The sequence below is a fragment of the Podarcis filfolensis genome, assembly GCF_964270895.1.
Source record: "Podarcis filfolensis genome assembly, chromosome: 8".
NCBI lineage: Eukaryota > Metazoa > Chordata > Lepidosauria > Squamata > Lacertidae > Podarcis > Podarcis filfolensis.
In genome coordinates this window covers 71307318-71327716 of record NC_139611.1, presented here as the reverse complement: position 1 = coordinate 71327716, position 20399 = coordinate 71307318, and the positions used below count along the sequence as shown (strand labels likewise).

The 20399-nt window shown below is 44.7% G+C and overlaps 1 protein-coding gene across 1 annotated transcript; it reads left to right on the top strand.

The window, feature by feature from the left end:
- Positions 1-666: 666 nt before the first annotated feature.
- TYROBP (transmembrane immune signaling adaptor TYROBP) lies at positions 667-15033 on the top strand. The gene is made up of 5 exons (XM_083626609.1): positions 667-896; positions 8368-8388; positions 8860-8991; positions 12921-12958; positions 13718-15033. The coding sequence occupies exons 1-5, from the start codon at positions 836-838 to the stop codon at positions 13784-13786; spliced, it is 321 nt and encodes a 106-aa protein (XP_083482735.1). The 5' UTR covers positions 667-835; the 3' UTR covers positions 13787-15033.
- The last annotated feature ends 5366 nt before the right edge of the window (positions 15034-20399 follow it).

Below are 20399 nucleotides of genomic sequence, written 5' to 3'. Positions count from 1 at the left end.
TTTACATAATTACCAATGTAACAAAAGTCATAAGCAATAACTAAAACACATCAAAAAGTGCACAACCAAATGGAAAACAATTTCCACATAAATCATAAAATCGAAAACTAAGAATACAGCATTCATATCAATTACAATTTAAAATGGCATAGCTAAAAAAAAAGCAATTTAAAAAACAAAAGCAGAGCCCTCTCTGCCCAGATGGAAGGAGGTAGGCAAGGCCCTTCAGGCCCTCAGCAGCAGGTGAGTCCCTCAGCCGAACTATGAAGAAGACTCCTCTGCTGATCTTAACACCAGAAAGTGAAGAAACAGTATTTCATATATTTGGGGCCTGGGTTGCTTTAGAACTTCAAACACTAATACGAACACTTTGAATTGGGCCTGGAAACAAACTGGCAACCAGTGTAGCTGCTTTAAAACAGGAGTTACACGAGTTCTACAGAGAAGCCCAGCCAGGAATCTGGCTGATGTTTTTTGGACTTGTTGACGTTTCCAAGGCATCTTCAAGTCCATTTAAGTTGATGGAATTGGTGAGGTGGGTGAGCAGTGATGACATCCCATCCTTTGGTCTCTTTTCTCTCCATTCCGATTGTGGACTAGATTGTAGATCACTGCCCACAATCTGACTCCCGCCCCTCTGACATCTCCCTTCCCCTTTTCTGAGGTTTCCTGCTTGAAGCAATTTCAAGTTCTCCTTCCTTGCTCTTCAGCCAGAGACAACCACTGCTGTCTCTGGGGGTTTGGCTTCCACACCCTTGGGAACCCGGAATCGGCTATCATCCTCAGCCAGGGAGACGTCAGCATCAGAGTGATCCCCGATTTAGGAGGTTTCACCATGGGCCGTCCAGGATTCCCTGTCCTCCATGTTCTTCTGGGCTTGGCTTGGGCACAGCTGGGTGAGTTGGATCAAATACTTCCCATCTCTTCAGCCTCCTCTGAACTTCCTGATTCCTCCTCTGCCTACTGTGACTCTTCTTCCTTGGCTATGATCAGCCCTTAACCAACCAACCAACTCTCGACAAATGCGACATCTCTGCATTGTCTTGGGCTACATAGTTTTTCTTGTCAGAGTTTGGGACAAATTGCCTTAAAGTATGTCTCCAACCTTTGCCCAATGGTTGTTGTGTCCGTCCCAGACTAACACAACAAGCAAACTTGAATCTTCCCCTCTTCCACACACACCCCGCACAAACTCACAGGTAGTTCTATCGGACCATCACTTGTCTCTCAGTGTCTGGCAGCTTCCCCATACCCATAATCTCACTAGGATATTTTCTTCCCCCAAATTTAGGGGCAACTGACACATACGTGAACAATATGACTGTGTGATTGTTTCAGCCGTTCTTTCTCTTTTTCTACCTCCCCGTGTTGCTCAATCAGCTTCGTACTCATTCTCATTTTATCTTGGGGAAGGATCCTAGCTCAACAATTTAGCATTTGCTTTGTATTTGGAATACCCCAGTTTCAATCCTCAGCATCTGAAGGCTGGGCTGGGAAGTAAGCTTGCCTGAAGCTGCGAGTCACTATCAACAAAACTGAGCTAGATGATTCTGTATATGACGGTTTCGTATGTTCCTATGTTCAGTTTAAAAACTGCCATTTTAAAACATCAGCTTAATTGCATGCCTTATTACTATGTTCAAACAGAGGGCCCACAAGGACGCCCCAGGGTGTCAGCGGCTCAGCTTATCTTCTCCCTTAGCAGAGAGAAAAGTGGTTGTGGGAAGAGGGTGAACAGGGCAGGAGCCCAACCTTAAATACATTGCATCTCCAGGTCTGAGGCGACATACACACTATCCCTTTAAATCACATTCAAAGCACATTTTCCCCCTCAAAGAATTCTGGGAACTGTAGTTTGTTAAGGGTTGCTGGGATTTGTAATTCTGTAAGGCGAACTGCAGTGCCCAGAATTCTTTGAGGGAAAAGGTGTGATTCCAATGCACGTATATATTTCGTGTATGCAGCCTGAGTCTCGGTGATGTAGATTGGAGAATGTTTGGGGGCTGGCAGTGCAGGAAGCTGAGCAGCCAGCCTCTAACCCAGGGGCATCCATCATGGCAATCTCCAGGTATTTTTGGACTCCCAACACCCATCAGCCCCAGGCAATATGGTTGGGATGATGGGAGTTGTAGTCAGATAATATCTGGGGGGCAGTGGTGGTTATGTTCTTCTGTGAGAGTTCCTGTTTTCCCCTTCATTCACCTGGGGTGGGAAAATTAGTCCATCTGTGTCCACTACCTCTTGCTTTCAACACGGCTGAGGCCTTCAAACATCCTGTTCTTGCAGGAAGGTTTTGCTTAAGCATAGTTCTCCTTCAGCTGGTGTGGTGGTTGCAGCTTTAACATTTCAGCAGCGCCCGGTTTGAGCTGGTGCCCTCCCCAACCTCTCACATTCCATTGTTGGTCCTGCAACACCCTCTCGGCTCCCAGTGCAGGCAAACTGGTTGCGCTCCCCTAAATCCACCTCTTATGGATTTATTAGACCACCTTGGAGACTCATGGAAAAAAGGGTCCCTAAGGATTGATTAGGAAACTGTGTCATAAGGGAATAAATTACATGTTCTCTATCTCCTTGGTAACATCTACAGTAGCAAAATACATGAGACGCTGTTTCAAACTCCAAATGGGGGCAAAGACACCATCTATCCTTGTCCTGTCTAGGATATTGGTGGGTAAAACCAGGCAATAAAACTGCTCTTCTGTACTCGGGTACTATTAGAAAATAAAGATATGACATCTGTTTGTTAGAAGCAGACCAGGTCAGGTCCAGCAAGCATGGTGTATATGAGTCATTAGCTGGTGTGTGTAACTCTTGAACACCCATTTCCGGTAATACAAAGAAAGGAGAACTGACATGTGTGTGTGCGCACACATGCTTGCACACTTAAAATTTTAAAATGCTTACATCAGTATGACAGTTTCTAAACCAGCCAGACCTCCCCACACCTTCACTTCCAATGCAAAAAACTCACCGTGGGACATGTATCTTGTTTGTTTTTCCCCATTAACCCACTAGCCCAAAACCCCAGGAAGAAGAAAAAATGCCACAGCAGCATTCATTTAGTTGTCCTGATTAATCGGTGATTAGGCAAGACCACCCACTGATCAGAGGTAGCCTTGGGAGTTACAGGTACACTCAATTACCTGGGCTAATTGTGTGACCTGTGTCTCACTATAGTTTGAGTGGAGAAGCACCTGTACTCTACCCTAACCCCACACTGGGGTGGGAGTGGGCAGGTTAGGACTGCAGCCTTTGTCTGCTATCTCTCTTTCTATCCCTTTCCATCTTGTGAGAGAGGAAGGAACTCTAGAAATGATCTTTCCCTGACTTTGATAGAAGCATTCCATCAGTGCCAGCTGGGTGTTGTGGTCATCAATGCCAGAGGATGGCACGAATCCTACATAAGATATTAGGTGCCTTCAACAGGGCTGCTCTCTCACATACACACCAGATCAAATCTGGGCCCTGATCCGGTGCTTTGGAATGGCCCTGATCTGACCCAGGATGATCAGGGACTGAGTGGATCTCAGAAGAAAATCTATTGAGGGCCTTGCACAGCCATGTGGTCAGGAAGGAGGGAGACAAAGCTATGCCTCTTCTTCTTCACCCCCCCTTCCACCCACATGCAGCGGGGAGCTATGGAAGGAGGAGATAAACACAGGCTTCCTGCGCCTCTCTTTCTCCTTGCTCTCACTGCTGCCAGAATGTCCTCACATTTACAAAGCCCCCGATTGCTCGGGGTTGACCCTATCCAACTCAGGGCAATCTGGGGTTGCATCAACCCAGTCTGCCCAAATCTAAGGTCAACCCAAATACAATTAGCATACCACTCTACCCCATACCAGAGGTGTACAGTTTTTTACATGTAATGTTCAGTGAATGCAGAGCCTGTACACTTGTGCACAGAAGATTTGAGCGGTACAAGTCAACAAGTGTAAATGATTTCACCCAAACGCTTGTATATGTGTCGGACCAGCTTGTCGTTGTATTCAGTGTAATGTGTGAACAAGCCTCTTGCCTTCTGGATCAGTCTAAGGCGGGTGAGCTATGGGTCCAGTGAGTAAGCCCCACTGAATGCGGTGAAGCAGACTTTAAAGTAAACATAGGTTGGATTGTGCTGCATCATTCCATGATACCCAGTATTCTGTCTCCAACAGTGACCAGCCAGATGTCTCTGGAATGATCTGAAGCAGATCTGTGTTTCTCTGCAGCATCTGATAGTCAACAGACTTAGACAGAAACACAGAATTCTAGAGCTGGAAGGCGTCCTGAGAGTCATCTAGTCCAAACCTTTGCAATGCAGGAATTTCATACATGACAGGTGGCCATCCACCCTCTGCTTAGAAACCTCCAAGGGAGGGGAGTCCACCACTTCTCTTGTGAGTGTGTTCCACCGTCGAACAACTCTTCCTGTCAGATAGTTCTTCCTGAAGATAATGGTTTTGTTTTAAAGTGTCACCGTTGTCATGAGCCCAGGCTGATCTTGTGGCATTATCTCTCTTCTGAAGGGCCCATCTCCTGAAAGTGACAAGCCATTCAGGGCCAAAGCAAACATGCCTTGTGAGATCTGTGAGCAGATCCCCCAAACTGGTTTCCCCTCCAACCACTTTAAAACCACTTTCTGGTAGCGTGCACGATCAGTGCATTTGTTGTGAAGGAGAGCTTGTTTATCACCCAAGCTGCTATTAGATCTACTGGGGAACCAAAGAAAAAAGAAAAAGACAAGTTCTTATACTATGCCTGTCTTTCTTCTGCTGCTGTAGCAATATTTTCAGCTTCCTTGGGGAAGGTATGTCACTCAGCTAATAGGACACCTGCTTTGCTTTCAGAAGGTCCCAAGTTCAATCACTGGCATCACCAGGTGGGGCTAGGAAAGACCTCCATCTGAAACCTTGCTGCTCCATTGCCCATCTGTGTAACAGAAAATTCTAAACTAGATAAGCCAACTTATCAGGCTCACTATAAAGCAGCTTCCTCTGTGTGGCAGAGGAGCAAATTAGATCAGGGGAATGGCGTGGAAAAAAGGCTTGAAACCCACTCTCCCAGCTCCAGTGCCTCAATCCAGTAAGTGTCCCCTGAAGAAGGCTTCCTTTTGTCTGTCCTCAGTGCACCATCAATCAGTTCGACTACAGAGCTACATGTTCTAGTATTCACTCTCACCATTCTCATCTGTTGCTCAGCTAGATGATTTTTCACTCTGGATTTAATAATCTTACCGGGGAGTGGGGGAGCTTTAGACCAAGTGGTGAACCTGTAGCCCTCCAGATGTTGGACTACGACTCCCATCAGCCTCCACCAGGATGACTAAAGACCGGGGCTGATGAGAGCTGGAGTCCAATAACTTCTGGAGGGCTACGGGTTCCTCATCCCATCACCTAGAATTGCAGCCTTACTCCCTAGACACCCTCAGCATTGCATAAATCAATACATAAAACATTGGTGCCCCACTCTGCAAGGGCTCCCTAGGCAATATGTAAGAAAAGTGATGACAGGGACCTAAACTTTCTTTGAGATGCATAAAAACATGCATAATCCATGTGGATTAGTGCTGCATCCATGCTGGGCATCCCCTTACCAATGCCCCATGCTGCTCACTACGCCATTCTCCTCCCTGCTCCCCCTCTGTTTACAAGTTACCAGACAGTGGGAGAACAGACTCTGATGTTGTTGTTGCTGCTGCTGCTGTTAAATGGTCAGCATGCCACAATGTGCCCTCCATGGATGTTTTTGCCTGGATGGAATGTGTCTTTCAACTTTGACAATGCCCCTGGCAAATCTAGATGAAGGGTAGAGAGACATGTGTTCATCCATGTAGAAATGAGCATACTGTATAAAAGTAAAATTAATGTTGGTTGCTCCACCCATTTTCCCCCTCTGGCCCTGCCCACTCAGGGCATGCGGCTCCTGGAAGGTTGCCGAGAAGGAAATGTGGCCCTCAGGTTGAGAAAGTTCTCCCTCCCGTATGATATGTGAACTCTCATGCACAGATGATCCCACCTATAGGACACACAACGATACTTGTGATTCAGGGATGCTGACTGCTGTGGGGCTCAAAATCAGGAACCTGACCTAATCTATAGGTCAGTGATCTTAGGGCAGGATGTCTAGGGTCCCACTCTACAGAATGAGTTGGAAGGGGGAAAGCAGCAGGGCTATTTTATCACATTTCCAAGTAATTAAGGTAATGTGCTTGACTGTTAAGTTAAAAGTCTACAACTGCCTAATTGCAACACTGGTCCTATGAATTAAGTAAGGGGTGGGGAATCTGGGGACCTTGAGATGTTTCTGGACTGCAGCTCCCATCACCCCTGATAGTCGACCGTGTTGACTGGGGGTGATGGGAATGGGAGTCCAGCAATATCCAGGTTCCCCACCCCTGGATTAGGAATTGACTTGTTTTACTGTTGGGGCTGCTGTTCAGAGGAGAGTTGTACAGGCAGTTTCAACATGGGCATGTACGAAGTGAATCCATCAGGTTTTAAGTCTGCAGCCTATCCAAAGAATCTTGAAAGGCTAAAGAGGAGATCCGCCTGAGACCTTGGAAAGTGCTACCAGCGAGAATAGATCAGGCGGGACTAGTAAGGGTGAAACGTAACTTCAGATAGTTATCCTGTTTATAGACAGACTTGAAGAGATGGAAGGAACATGTTCATCCACAGATACATTAAGGCACATGGTTATTCCAGCAGATGTGGCTGGACCCAATCACACTCTCACACATATTAACACACACACACACACACACACACACACACACACACGTACATGCCCCCCCAATGCTGATCTACAGGCACATTAATATGCATTCACACATGCACATGCACACTCATACTTGCACAAACTCATGGGGAGAAAGACGCACAGGACTCTTAGTAAGGTAACTGAGATTATGGCTTTTCCTGTTATTTGTACATTTATGATCCATAGGGATCCAAAGAAAGAAAGAAGAAAACTGGAACAGCTTAGAAGACTGATCTCTTTATACTTGGCTGAATCGGGAGCCAATTCAAAGTTCCCTGTCTCGTCTCCAGATAGTTTGGTGATTACTTTTGGAGACCTTTTTCTTTTTTTAACTCAAGGAAGTTGATGAAGCTGCAGTTAGAAGAGGAAGGCCAGAACAGGGCAGGGAGCGGGGCTTCTGAACCCTTTCCCCTTATGCAATTATTTCCACCCTGTTTTTCCTGCCCCTGGGGAAAGTTCTCCAAAAAAGACGAAAACACTCTGGAGGGGCAATTTTTGGTAGAAAAATTATGTTAGGTGAGAGAATTAAGGAACCCCTCCCATGCATGCTGGTTTTCTACTTCAAATGGCAATATCAGCAGCTGCATTGGGTAAAAAAAAATAAGAGCACATCCTAAAAAAGAATTGTGGAACTATGCATAACATGCAGTTTTCACCTTCAGTTTCCACCAGATGGATTCAACAGCACCAGCTGACTGCAGGAGGCTTAGAGATGGGTGTTGATTTCCCTACCATGAGGTGGATTTTTTATTCTGGACCCTTTTTCATCGCCAGCCAGTCGAGCATCTGATTGTTCTTTGATATGCTTTGGAGCCCTTACCAATCAACAGGAAAAGATTAATTTCAGAGAAGCCTCAGCATTGCAGTCTAGTTCACATCTCTGCTTCCGTTTGATTCCAGCTTCCTAGATTAGTCACCTGGAGGTGGAGTGTTGCTTTGCCTGTCAGTAATTCTGTGGGTGCAGCTCTGAGTACAGAAACTGATCATGAGCAAAGCAGTCATTATTCTGGTGTTGCATGGCCCAGGACCCCCCTCAATTGCAGGGGCAAGGCAGCACATGTAAGATGTATCCAATGCTTCCCCTCCCTTGGTCAAAAATGTAGTGCCAGTACTCACATCACAGGCACCAGAACAAACTTTTCTGCTGCTCAGGGCAGGTGAATACTATCACAAAAAGTACTGAATGTATATATAGTGGTTTTTATTAGCCCTTGTAATCTAAACCATTTTTCAATAATAGTATAATTTTGCCTAATTCCAGCTTTTCCTCTCTCTCTCTCTCTCTCTCTCTCTCTCTCTCTCTCTCTCTTTCTTTCTTATTTTTATTTATTTATTTGCAACTCATGCTTGTAATTTTTGAAGAAGAAAGCTTCCAAACAGTTTAACTGATGCATCTCTAATAAAAATTTTGTGGGGTCACCTAACAATTCTCAGCAGCCTTAACAAACTAGATTTCCCAGGATTCTTTGGGGGAAGCCATGACTGTTTATGAAGTGGCATGATACTGGCTTTAAATATACAGTGCAGATGGGACTGCAGATGGGATGATGGTGGGGATGCCCTGGGGAAACATGTCAAACCACTCTTTTCTCAAACCTCTCTCTTTTCTTCCTTTTCTTTTTGTAGGAGCTGTCCAAGCCCAGAGAGGTAAGAACCTTTTCACACCCTCTTTTGTATTATTTACTGTTGCTAATGTTTTAAATAAATGATGCAAGCAGAATATGGGAGCCGGTGATGAAGAAACTTTTATTTAGGCTGTTCAGTTCCTAACAGTGATATATCAAGGGGGCACCTGTTCTTTGAGGTTTCAATTCCTTGACTGTGGTTCCTCCAGATTCTTGCACCACTCACAGCCCCTTTTGGAACACTTCAGTTTCTACTTTCAGTCTCTCACTATCGAGACACCCAGCCTTGTCAGGTGGTTGTGCCCCACAGGTGCTGACAGTTGCCCAATGGTGGGGACAGGGAAGCTGCGACCCTCCAGAGTTTTAATATTTTTTCTCATAATATTAAATCCTGCCTTTCACAATGTTCCCAGTCGAGAGGTTTGTGGGAGTTTTTAAACCCTAGTGGCTGCTGTTCTGTGTATCTCATGATTGCACTGCTGTTTCTCCCCAGACTGTGGCAGCTGCTACCAGCTCAACCCAGGCACCATTGCCGGCGTGGTGCTGGGAGATCTGCTACTGACATTGCTCATTGCATTGGCTGTATACTATGTGGCTGCTTGCATCCATCAACGCCAATCAGCTGGTAAGGAGAGAAAAGCCATTCTTATTGCAGATATTAATATTGTGCAGCTTGAAGCAAATGGATGCATAAAAAATGACTCATTTTCAAATAAAAATTGTCCAGACCCATTAGTATTATTCAAAGCTTTACTAACCAGGACTTATTCAAAACAGGTTAAAAAATAATAATCAATAATGCATCCAGATAGTTCCCTAAGAAATATACTTGTCCAAGCATAGGCTCACCATCTTCTTAGAAATATAATATAACTCTAAACCAACCTGGAATCAAAGGTATCTCTCTCCTTACAGTCTCTGTTAGCCTGGAGCTGTATTATCTTCCAGAGAGACTCGTTTTCACATCTTTTTCCCACTGTGCCTGGGAACACAAGACCAAAGGCAACTCCCTTCAAAATGGCAATTTGCAACCAAATAGCTTAATCACATGATCTAAGGTTAAACACTCATGTGAAAGAGCAGAGAACATAAATAGTTAGCCCATCTAGAAACTCAAAACTTTGTTTTAGCATACTCAAATAGAATTTCCTGTTGTTAAAACCCTTAGCAATACACATACAGGCATTTTCCATTTCCATGTCAATTAAAGAATTGCACTTAACAATTATTGTCCTCTGAGCTTGGTTGATCATTCCCCTTCTGAAAAAATGGAAGAGGTTAACACTACATGCATAGATGTGAACAAGGCAAGAAGCCTATAAACCTGCTATATGGGTGTCCACTGAATGCTCACGGGGAGTGGGGGATTGTTCCTGCTGACCCTGCCCATCTACTCTGCAGTTTAGCATAACTTGGGTGCAGAACCTATATATGGAAAATCTGTACAGCTTATGCCAAAATCAGAGTCCCAGCCACCTAGTCATACAAGTTCAGTATATCTTGATTGGATATGGGTACAAGACTAGAAACTAGAGCTGAGCAGAAATACTGGGGGGCGAGGGTTGAGAAAATCTCTGAGATTCTTCTTCTTCTCACCCTACCCCCTCAGAAAAAGGAGGCCACTTTGCAGAATTTTCTCCAAATATTCCACTGTTTTTTGGTGGTGGTCACCATTCTCATGTCCTCCACAATGCCATGGAGTGATATTAGGTCTTGGGCATTGGGAAGGATGTGTTGGGGAGGATGCAAAGCTGGCTGCCAGCATAATTACTACTGCTGATGTCATTTGTGGAAGGAAGGAAGGAAGGAAGGAAGGAATTGTGCAAATGTCGCTGCTAATCATGAACCCACTCCCAAGAAACTGTTGAATGATTTCTCCTCCTTACCTGCAAAAAAGATTGTGGAGTGAAATTGTCTCCCCAACTTCTCCTTTGCGTTAATTTGCGTGTATCTCTGCTAGAAACACAGAAATAAATAGATGCAAAGAAACTATTTTCTCTCTACAAGAGGAAAGAGTATCTTTCCCCCACAGATGTGGGAAAGCAGCTTGGGCAGACGATTATCTTTTTCTAAGCAGGCAAATGGCAGGCTAAGAAAGGACTAATCAATCCCTCCCAACTGCGCCACTGTTTGCAGCTCCTGAGCTTATTTCCCATAACTCCCTTTAATAGGAAATGGATGTGGTGAGTGGCAGAACTTGGTGTCTCATATTTCAGTGGTGTTCCATGTAATGCCAAAATCCAATGCCCTTCCCTGCCTCTCGTCTTCCATTGGAGTAATAGTGGCAGAGCTGCTCCGGCGCCCCAGAAACTCTGTGCTTGAAGTGACTGCTAGAGTCGTGCTCCCCAAGAGCACCTCTGTGGCTGGAGTCAAAACAGGACCACAGCGAGTTTGTGAGAACCAGAGGTTTGCAGACACAAGCAAGTAAACAAGCAGACAATAAATTGCAATGGAGGAGGAAACAGACTAATGCAGACTGAGTATGCTCAGTAGCCACAGGATGTTGCATGTTAATTGGAAAGGGGGGAAATGGAAAAGGGAGGATGGAATGGAGTGTCCTGGAGAAGGGCTTAGCTGGCTGTGACATGTGAGAGTGTACAGCAATCTTTTGCTGCAGGTCCCACTTGGTTTCTTTTTTTAAGGCCAAGGAGAAAAGACTTGCAGAACTCTGCCTAGCTTCTAATTTGGCCTTCTTAGCTTGCAGCCGGAAGTTTTAACTGAACCCCTTTAACCACAAACTTTAACCAGCATTACACCCTTCCTCCCTTGAGCAGGGAGGACAAAGTAACCTCAGCTCCCACCTGCTCAGGCTTTTCTGCCTCTCTATTTGCCTTTGAGGAACATGACTCTGGCAGGGGAGGGTTAGAAACTTCAGAGCGATCCTAGTTATTCTTGGCCAGCCATTTGTAGGACCCTGAAGCAAGGATATTGTCATGCTAGCTCAGAGGCACCGGCTTGTGAGGGTGATGGGGGGGGCACTATTGCATGTGTGACGTCACACATGTGCAACATCCCGACGTTGTGCACCTAACGTCAGGAAGTTGGGAGGAGCCGGACACTGTGGTCACACGGCTCCTTCTCTGCCTCCTCCTAGTGCTGCCACCGGCGAGAGGCTGCCTTGCCCCTTCTTCCCTTCATGGAAGGCGGAGGAGCAGAAGGAAGCAGCCGCTCGAGTCATGCTTCCTCTCTCACCACAATCTCAATGAAAATCCCCCCACTGGGTGAACTAGGGGTTTTCATTATAAGGTGCCTAGCATTCATGAGACGGAAGAGGTTATTTTCCTCAGGACCAATGGTGGGGAGGACCTTCCTCCTTGCATATCTGATGAAAGTTGAGGTGATCCCCCATAGCAACTTTTTTTTAAAAAATGGCCCTTCCAGTGAATCTTTCAATACTGTATCTCCTTTTGCCTTAAGGGGTGTGCTGGGCAAATATCTGAGAGGAATGGCTCACACTAAGGGCTTGTTCACACTTCTGCTTGTCCCATGGCTAGAAAGCCCGGCTCCTTTCCCAGGGAAAACCTACTCTTTAGCTTTAAATCAGAACAAACAGCATTATGCAGAATACCCAATTGGAGTTTGCTCTGATTGAGCGCTAAAGAACGGTTTTCCCAGGGGCTGCGGGAAGCAGCAGAACAAGAAGAAGTGTGGATAAGCCCTCAGACACGTAGCTGACAAATGTTGATATAACTCTCAAATACCAGAGTCTCGTTTATGCATGAAAAATAGCATCTTTGTCAGCCTGTCATCCTCCAGCTATTTCACCCAAAACATACAGAGGGTGACGGGTTAGCAGCACCTGATCTACACAGATGGAATAAGAAACAGAACTGTTTCTCTCCCACATGAAGAGAATTTTTTCCTTCCAGTAGCACCTTAAAGACCAACTAAGTTAGTTCTTGGTATGAGCTTTCGTGTGCATGCACACTTCTTCAGATACACTGAAACAGAAGTTGCCAGATCCTTCTATATAGTGGACATAAATCGGACATCAAGAATCACAAGACAGAGAAACCAGTAGGAGAACACTTCAATCTCCCAGGACATTCTATACAAGATCTCAAAGTAGCTGTATTACTACAAAGGAATTTCAGAAATAGACTGCAAAGAGAAGCTGCTGAATTGCAACTCATTACCAAACTTAAAACCATGGAGAGACCTGGTCTGAACAAAGACATTGGATTCTTATCTCATTATACATGACAAAGCCATTTTTCACCTTCTCACCCCTTGCTTTTTCCTGTAAGACCTATTGCAGTCGTTAAGAGTCGTCAACAGGCTCATCACAGCTATCTGCCAATCACCCATTCCCACCACCCTTCTGAGTAATACCCCTCCCCACCTTCTCACTATATAGAAGGATCTGGCAACTTCTGTCTCAGTGTATCTGAAGAAGTGTGCATGCACACGAAAGCTCATACCAAGAACTAACTTAGTTGGTCTTTAAGGTGCTACTGGAAGGAAAAAATTCTCTTTGTTTTGACAATGGCAGACCAACACGGCTACCTATCTGTAACTCTCCCACATGAAAACACTTATTTTTCTTCTTCTTAGGAGACCTAAAGAACCCTCCACATGAATCCCCATATGAGGTGAGTGTGACCATGTGATTCCTTACTTCAACCCTGAGGCCTACTAAGCAGGCCTGTTGTGATGAGCCAAGCGGTTGCCATGACGATGAGCCCTGAATCATTGCCACAGTGGGAAGGCAAAACAAGGCATTATACCCTGATAGGTTGAATGCTGGTGTGCATGTTAATCTGTTTTTAGTTTATTGCTGTTTTTAATTTTTTTCCCATTTTCAATAGCTTTAAAAAAAAACATTTTTATTGATAATTTTACTATTTTTTGTAAACCATTTTGAGGTTTTTGTTTTGTTTTGTTTTTTGTCGTCCAGCAGTATATAGACATAATGAAATTTATTTAATTAATAAATTATAGTGCCAGGGCAGAAAATCAAAATGGAGCATGCATATGCACATAGTGGTCAGGGTTGCCTCCAATTCATTGCCCAAAAAATGAGGAAATGCATGTTCAGAAGGGAAGTCACAGTCAGGTATAAAATTTCCATGTACTAATTTATATGTATGTATATATGTATCCCATAGGATGTGCAGACGGTGGCCAAGTCTCCTGCCCACTGTAAAGTCAAGTCCCCTTACTCTCCATTCTTAGTAGCAAAGTATCAAAAAGAAGATTCATTCAGACAGAGGGCTGAAGCCCCTTCCACCCCCTCTAATAGACGCCCCTGTCCCGGCTGTTGCACTTCTGACAAAGGAGAAGAAATGACTATTCAGCCAGCCAAATAATGAAGATATGCCTTGACACTCTGCTTCTTTTTTACCTTACAGGAGCTCCAAGTCCGTGGAGTGGATATTTACAGTGACCTCAAAAATCCCGGCCCTGGAACCTACAAATAGTCTTCCTTCTCTGTGCTGCTCTTTTGAGCTTCTACGTACAGTGGTACCCCGGGTTACATACTCTTCAGGTTACATACGCTTCAGGTTAAAGACTCCGCTAACCCAGAAATAGTGCTTCAGGTTAAGAACTTTGCTTCAGGATGAGAACAGAAATTGTGCTCTGGCGGCGCAGCAGCAGCGGGAGGCCCCATTGGCTAAAGTGGTGCTTCAGGTTAAGAACAGTTTCAGGTTAAGTACAGGCCTCTGGAACGAATTAAGTACTTAACCTGAGGTACCACTGTACAAGATTGCTGTTCAGTTTCTCCTCTTCAGCAGGCCTACTCAGAAGTTGTACTTTAAGGAAAGCTTTCTAACTGTGAACTTTCATTTGCTTCTTCTCAATATAGAACTTCCTCCACAGAGATCGTCTGCTCTATTTTTGTGGAGTGTGTTCTGTCCCGTCCCCCACCCACATGCATCAATTGCAACATGGTCGGAACTGCCACGAGTTGAGACACAATGCAGAGCTCTTGGTGGTGGGGGGTTGGGACATGTGAGCCCACCTTCTTCAACCAGGACCCCCTTCTTCAAGCATAGAAACTCTGGCTGGTAGCCAAATGCCACAGCAAACCAGGTAATGCTGTGTCATGCATAAGACTAGAGGAGAAATCCATTTCAGCTGACATTTAAAGGCCAACTTACCTAATTTCAGAAATAATGCATGAATGGAAGCAAAGCCCTCCTTTGAAATTAGCACTTCCCCAAATTTGGCAATGCAGTTCTCCAGCCAAAAATCCATATATATGAGGAAGCCGTCCATGTAAATGCATATATTTGTGAAAATGACGCACAAGCATGCATGATATTAGCTTTGCAAAAGTGGGCATCTTAGGCAAAATTGCATACCAAAAAATCTATTCAGAGAAATGTACACTATGATGCTGATGTATTTTCATGAGGACTTATAAAAAATAATTTGCAAACCACCTATCAGCTGATGTTTGAGGTAGCACTGCAGGAGCTGCTGCTTTCCTCTGCATTCTTCAGCCAGCCCCAGAGCGTCATGGAGAAAGAGCTGGAGAGCAGGGGGAAATGGACATTTGGAAGCATTTTAGAGGGCGCTCCCCAATTTACATGATTTTGCTTATGAGTGTGGGGGCCCACAAGGTAACCCCAGTGCAAATGGGGGGTGTCTGTATCAAATACGCCAAATATATATTGTAATAAATGCAGTGTAATTATTCCAATAAATAATTAAACAAATCAAACATGCTTTTGTGTTGTTGTTCTACAAATATGTCACAATTCATATCCTCTCAATAGCCATAAGACAGGGATAGGGAACCTGTAGCTCTCTTAGGCTGGTGATGGACTCCAGCTCCCTTCAGCCTCGGCCAGCATGGCCAATGGCCAGGAATGATGAGAGTTGTAGTACCAAAAATAAATAGTCTAACAGCATGTTCCCCAGTCCTAAGACCCCCATTGTACATCTGGCTCCACCACCAGATATTTTTATTTTTATTTTGTTCCTGGTTCCCACTGATGGACCTGGGGAGTTGTAGCACACACAAAAAAAACCCCTGAATCCCAGCTACCCCTGCTGTAAACTGATACTTTTGTCTGATTTATAGTGAAAGAAGCAAGAGACTCCTTAAGTCCAGCGGGACACTCTGGGACTGAAATATATAACCCAATAAGGGTTGGGCAGGAGTTTGTTTGTTTGTTTTTACTAAAGAGAGCCACCCCTATTTGATCACTTTATTTCTTTGTCAGTCCTGCTCTAGATTTTCCTGTTAGTAATCCTCATCCACCAGGGCCATTGAGAAATTATTTCCAGACACTCATAGGACATGACACATTGCTTCTGTTCTTTTGTGATTGATGTCCCTAAGAAAATGGGTGGGGGGAATGGGGCCCAGGGGACAAATGTAGCCCTCTGGACCTCTCCAACTGTCCTTCATGACTCTGTGATTCTCTAAAGGGAATGGATACAGAATTCTAAGCATCCTCACCAGTGGGTGCTGCCAAACTCCTATGTGGGGATGCTTTGATGGTAAAGCTGCTATGAAACCGATTGAATGTTTTAGTCTAGATCAGGGGTTGTCATCCTGGTCCCTACCACCCACTAGTGGGCATTTCAGGATTCTAGGTGGGCGGTAGGGGGTTCTATGGCACAAGCTGAATCCTCCTTCCATCTAGCACTGGTGGGCGGTAAGGAAATTTGACCATCAAGGAAGATGCATTAGTGGGTGGTAGGTATAAAAAGGTTGACTACCCCTGGTCTAGATCTGCTAAGTTATGATCATTCAGATTCCAAACTCTGCAGACATTCAGCAGTGGGGGGAAAGCGCAGAAAAGCAATCAAAGCTTGCTTTGGATGAAAAGGGGTGACAGGGCAAAGCTGAGAAATCAGAATATAAGATGCAAAATCATCCAGTCTGTTAGATCTAGTGTGGGCTAACTATCCTGTTTTTGAGACAGGCTGCAAAGTAAGAGTTGGGTAACCATTCACTGCGTGCTGTGTTTGCTTCTAATCTGATCTTTCTCAGTGGGAGGAGCAAGCAGTGTGAGACCACAGACAGCTTCCTGCTGCCTTGTTGCTGTGGAGTGGGTGGGGAAAGCAGTTTTTCATTCCTTCCTACAGAGAGGATCCTGCTCTTCGATTTGGAGGAATCAGCAGTTGGGCTAAGGCTGAACCTAAAGAATTATGTTGGGTGGGAGGGACGGTGGGCAATGGCACAAAGTGAGTAGCTGCTGCTGCTTGGGCAGGGCGCTTTTAACACAGGAAGCTGCCTTGTACTGAGTCAGACTATCAGTCATCTAGATTAGTACTGACAATACTGATTGACAGCGGCTCTCCAGGGTTCCATGATAAGGTTTTCATGCCAAGCCATATCTGGAGATGTTGGGGATTGGAACCTAGGACTTGCTGCGGGCAAATTAGCTGCTCTACCACTGAGCTATGGCCCTTTTAAGAACAGCATCCTTGCCACTTACTCAACCTGCTCCTAGCTCCACAAACAAATGATTCTTAGCTTAAGGCTGCCCCAATCTGAAGGACATATTTTGAACTTGTAACATAGCATGTCTTCCCCTATCAACGCACCCCAGATACCCCAGATAGGTTAACGGCGTCTCCTTTTCTCCAATGCCGGCAGTGACCCAAACATTTCATTTCATTTGGACCTGTTTGTTTGTTTTAATCATTTGACCCCCAAATTTAGCAAGCCCTGCCCAATATATATATAAGAGCAACAATAAAATGAAACCTAAAACAATCCATGGTGAAAAGCAAATTGAATACACACACACACACTTCGGTACAGAAATCAAAGAAACCAGCATAAAGCTAAGGTCCTTCTGGAACACAAGCATCTTCAGATCTCTCCTAAAAATAGGGAGAAATGGGGCATTTTAGATTTCCTGGGGGGACAGCAAATCCTTGCAAATGTCAGGCCGGAGACAAAGGCCCCTGATGCCCATCTCAGGCAGGTTCATTCTGTTAGCTGGGCTGTAGGGTAAAGTAACCTAGTCCCAGGTCAGATTTGGGGAACTTGTGGCCCTCTAGATTCTGTTGGTCTCCAACTCACATCAACCGCAACCAGCATGGGCAATAATCAGGGTTGATGGAAGTTGTCATTCAGCAACATCTGGAGGGCCAAAGCTTCCCCTAGGCCATATATGCCTACGAATAGAAAAGTCTCTTCATATTTTCATGTACTAGGGGAAATCGGGGGCAGAGCTTGTGTGCACACCCTTATCCCTATGTTTAATCTTTCACACACATATGGCTCTGGAGATGGGAACCTTACTTAGTGAGTGACCATGGGTATCCAAGCTTCAGTATCCTCTGCTGGTGCAACCAAGAACAGCTGTGTGCAAAAACTGTGGCCTACAGCTGGCTGGCAGTAAAAAGCCTCTTGACTGGCCAGGCCTGGTTTTCTGATGTCTCCTTGCTGCTCTAATAACAAGCTCCATTCTAGCTGTGTGGTGTGCTGTAGCTAGAGTATTACCATATTTCCTGTGTTATCTGAGAACATGGTGCAATCAGCACGACAGTCCCTGTTGTCTGGCTGAAGCCACAGCCCAGCAAGAAGCACATGATGTGACTCACTCAAACCATCTGACCTTCCTGTCTCTCTCTCTCAGCTCCTTTTAAAGTTTCTCTCTGTCACACCAAGTGACCACTGATCAAACTCAGCAGTCCAGTCCACCCACTACTGCAGCTGTAAGGTGCTGCCTTCCAGATGTGGCTGGAACTACAACTCCCATCATCCTTGACCATTGCCCCTTGTGACTGGGGCTGATGGGAGTGGGGAGTCCAACAACCTCTGGAGGTCCACAGAAGGCATGGAGTTAAAATTCAATTTTGTTTGCAAAATTTTAAAGAGAAATTACCCAATTTGGATGCTTCAAACAAATATGTGAACTGAAATAGGTATTCTCTGAAATTCGTGCTGCACTGAATTTTGCAATGCAGTTCTCCAATCGGATAACAGGTACAAAAATGTGAAATGTGCATACGAATGCATATTTTGGTGAAAATTGCATGCCAAGATGCATTGTATTAAAGAAAATTGCTTGCAATCGGTATGTCAAAACTCCAAATGAAAATGTGTTTATTGGGAGAAAATCACATTAGAATGATTACAAATATGCATGATGATTTCTTTAAAACCCTGCAAATTACTGCAGAAATGTGGAGAATTGATTTAAGATTGGAAAAAGCAAAAACCTGGAGAACCAAAAATGATGCCTCTGCCCATCCCTACCTGTGATCCCAGAAGCTTCTTTAACCCTTTGATTCTTTTTAACTGGAGTTGCCAGGGATTTAACTGAGGCCCTCTTGCATCCAGAGCAGGTGCTTTGCCACTGAGCAGTGCTCCCATTACACAATGAGGACCACAACTGTGCATAAGCAAAGTGTGCTCTTCATCATGACCACCTGCTAAGCTTACCGATTGGGGATGGGTACTGGAAGAATCAGGCATCCCATTCTTTCTCTCCCCCTCCCCAACTTTCTCACTAGGGCAAAATGCCAGGAGTGCTTGTCCTGGAAAGCAAAGGGCTTGGCAAGGCTGCAGCCACCCTCCATTTCCCCAAAATGCAAAAAAGCATACAAACATAAGAAGAGCTTGCTAGATTAGGCCAGTGGCCCCTTTGGTCCAGCATCTGGCTCTCACAGCAGCCATCCAGATTCCACCTGCATCATTCTGCCCGGACACTGAGGTCCAGCACCGAGGGCCTTCTGGCGGTTCCCTCACTGTGAGAAGCAAAGTTACAGGAAACCAGGCAGAGGACCTTTTTGATAGTGGCGCCTGCCCTGTGGAACGCCCTCCCACCAGATGTCAAAGAGATAAACAACTACCTGACATTTAAAAGACATCTGAAGGCAGCCCTGTTCAGGGAAGTTTTTAATGTGTGACATTTTAATGTATTTTTAATCTTTGTTGGAAGCCGCCCAGAGTGGCTGGGAAATAATAATAATAATAATTATTATTATTATTATTATTATTATTATTATTATTAGCCCCAAAGCAGCACCTGAACACAACACTGCTCTCCTGCGGTTGCCAGAACCCAGACCAGCGCATCCAACAGGGACATGGCACATGGGCTTTGCATAACCAAAGATGTCTTTGTGAAGCCGTGTTTGTGTCTTTCCATCAACCAGTATTTTCAGGCACTGTTTTGGACTCCTGGTATCATTTTTAAAAAAAAAAAATTAAGATGACTATAAAGAGAAATAAATGACAAGAAAAAGAACTACAGGCAGCACCAAGCATGCATTATATTGCAAATCAGAAATGAAGCCACCACTGGTACTTATATTCAAAACAGTGTGAATCCATAACCTATATTCAGTATGTCCTTCCTAATCCTGTTACACTGAATACAAATGTCTCAACTTCCCTCCTGACAGTATCTTGTTTCTGTTGCCCTTTTTTACTACAGGGCTGTTTTTGCCATTGTAGCAATTCCCAGACTTTCTCATACCATGAGAAGGTGCAGTGGTATCTTGGTTTACAACCATAATCCTTCCGGAGGTCCGGCTGTAAACCAAAACAGGTTGTAGCCCAAGGCGCGCTTTCGCCAATGAGACCTCCCCCAAAAAATTGGTTGTAATCCCCAAAAAATGGGTTGTAATCCAAAAAAAAGGGACATGCACTTCTGGGTTTGACATGGTCGTAATCCAAAACGGTTGTAATCCAAAGCGGTTGCAAACCAAGGTATCACTGTATACCCATCTGCCTTCATTTTATTTTTATATTTTTGCATGTGTTATTCTGGCTCCTGTTACTATATAAGCTACAAATTCTCCGTGCTTCCTTCTTATGGACTTTTTCACACAGTTTAGTATATCAAAGACTGGATGCAATTAAATGTTGTATCCTAAGATCTCATCGCTATCCTTTTGCTAAAAAGATGGGCCTCTGAAAACCCTTCATCACAACGAGACAGAGAAACTTGTCATGCTCGTTTTTATCTTTGGATCACATATGCTGAATATAAACATCCCACAGCATTGCAGAGAGGTCTGACTGCTAACTTCACCCCTAAAGGTGACCTTGTGGAAGAGAATGCAGTTCCACAAACTGCAAGCCTGATGCAGGAAGGGAAGATAAGCTGAATG

What these genes read in the sequence shown, in the direction of transcription:
- TYROBP (XM_083626609.1), top strand. Translation starts at nt 836, where the DNA reads ATGGGCCGTCCAGGATTCCCTGTCCTCCATGTTCTTCTGGGCTTGGCT. An exon ending in CTTGGCTTGGGCACAGCTGG is followed by an intron (nt 897 to 8,367) that starts GTGAGTTGGATC and finishes TTCTTTTTGTAG; the next exon opens with GAGCTGTCCAAGCCCAGAGA. An exon ending in CCATCAACGCCAATCAGCTG is followed by an intron (nt 8,992 to 12,920) that starts GTAAGGAGAGAA and finishes TCTTCTTCTTAG; the next exon opens with GAGACCTAAAGAACCCTCCA.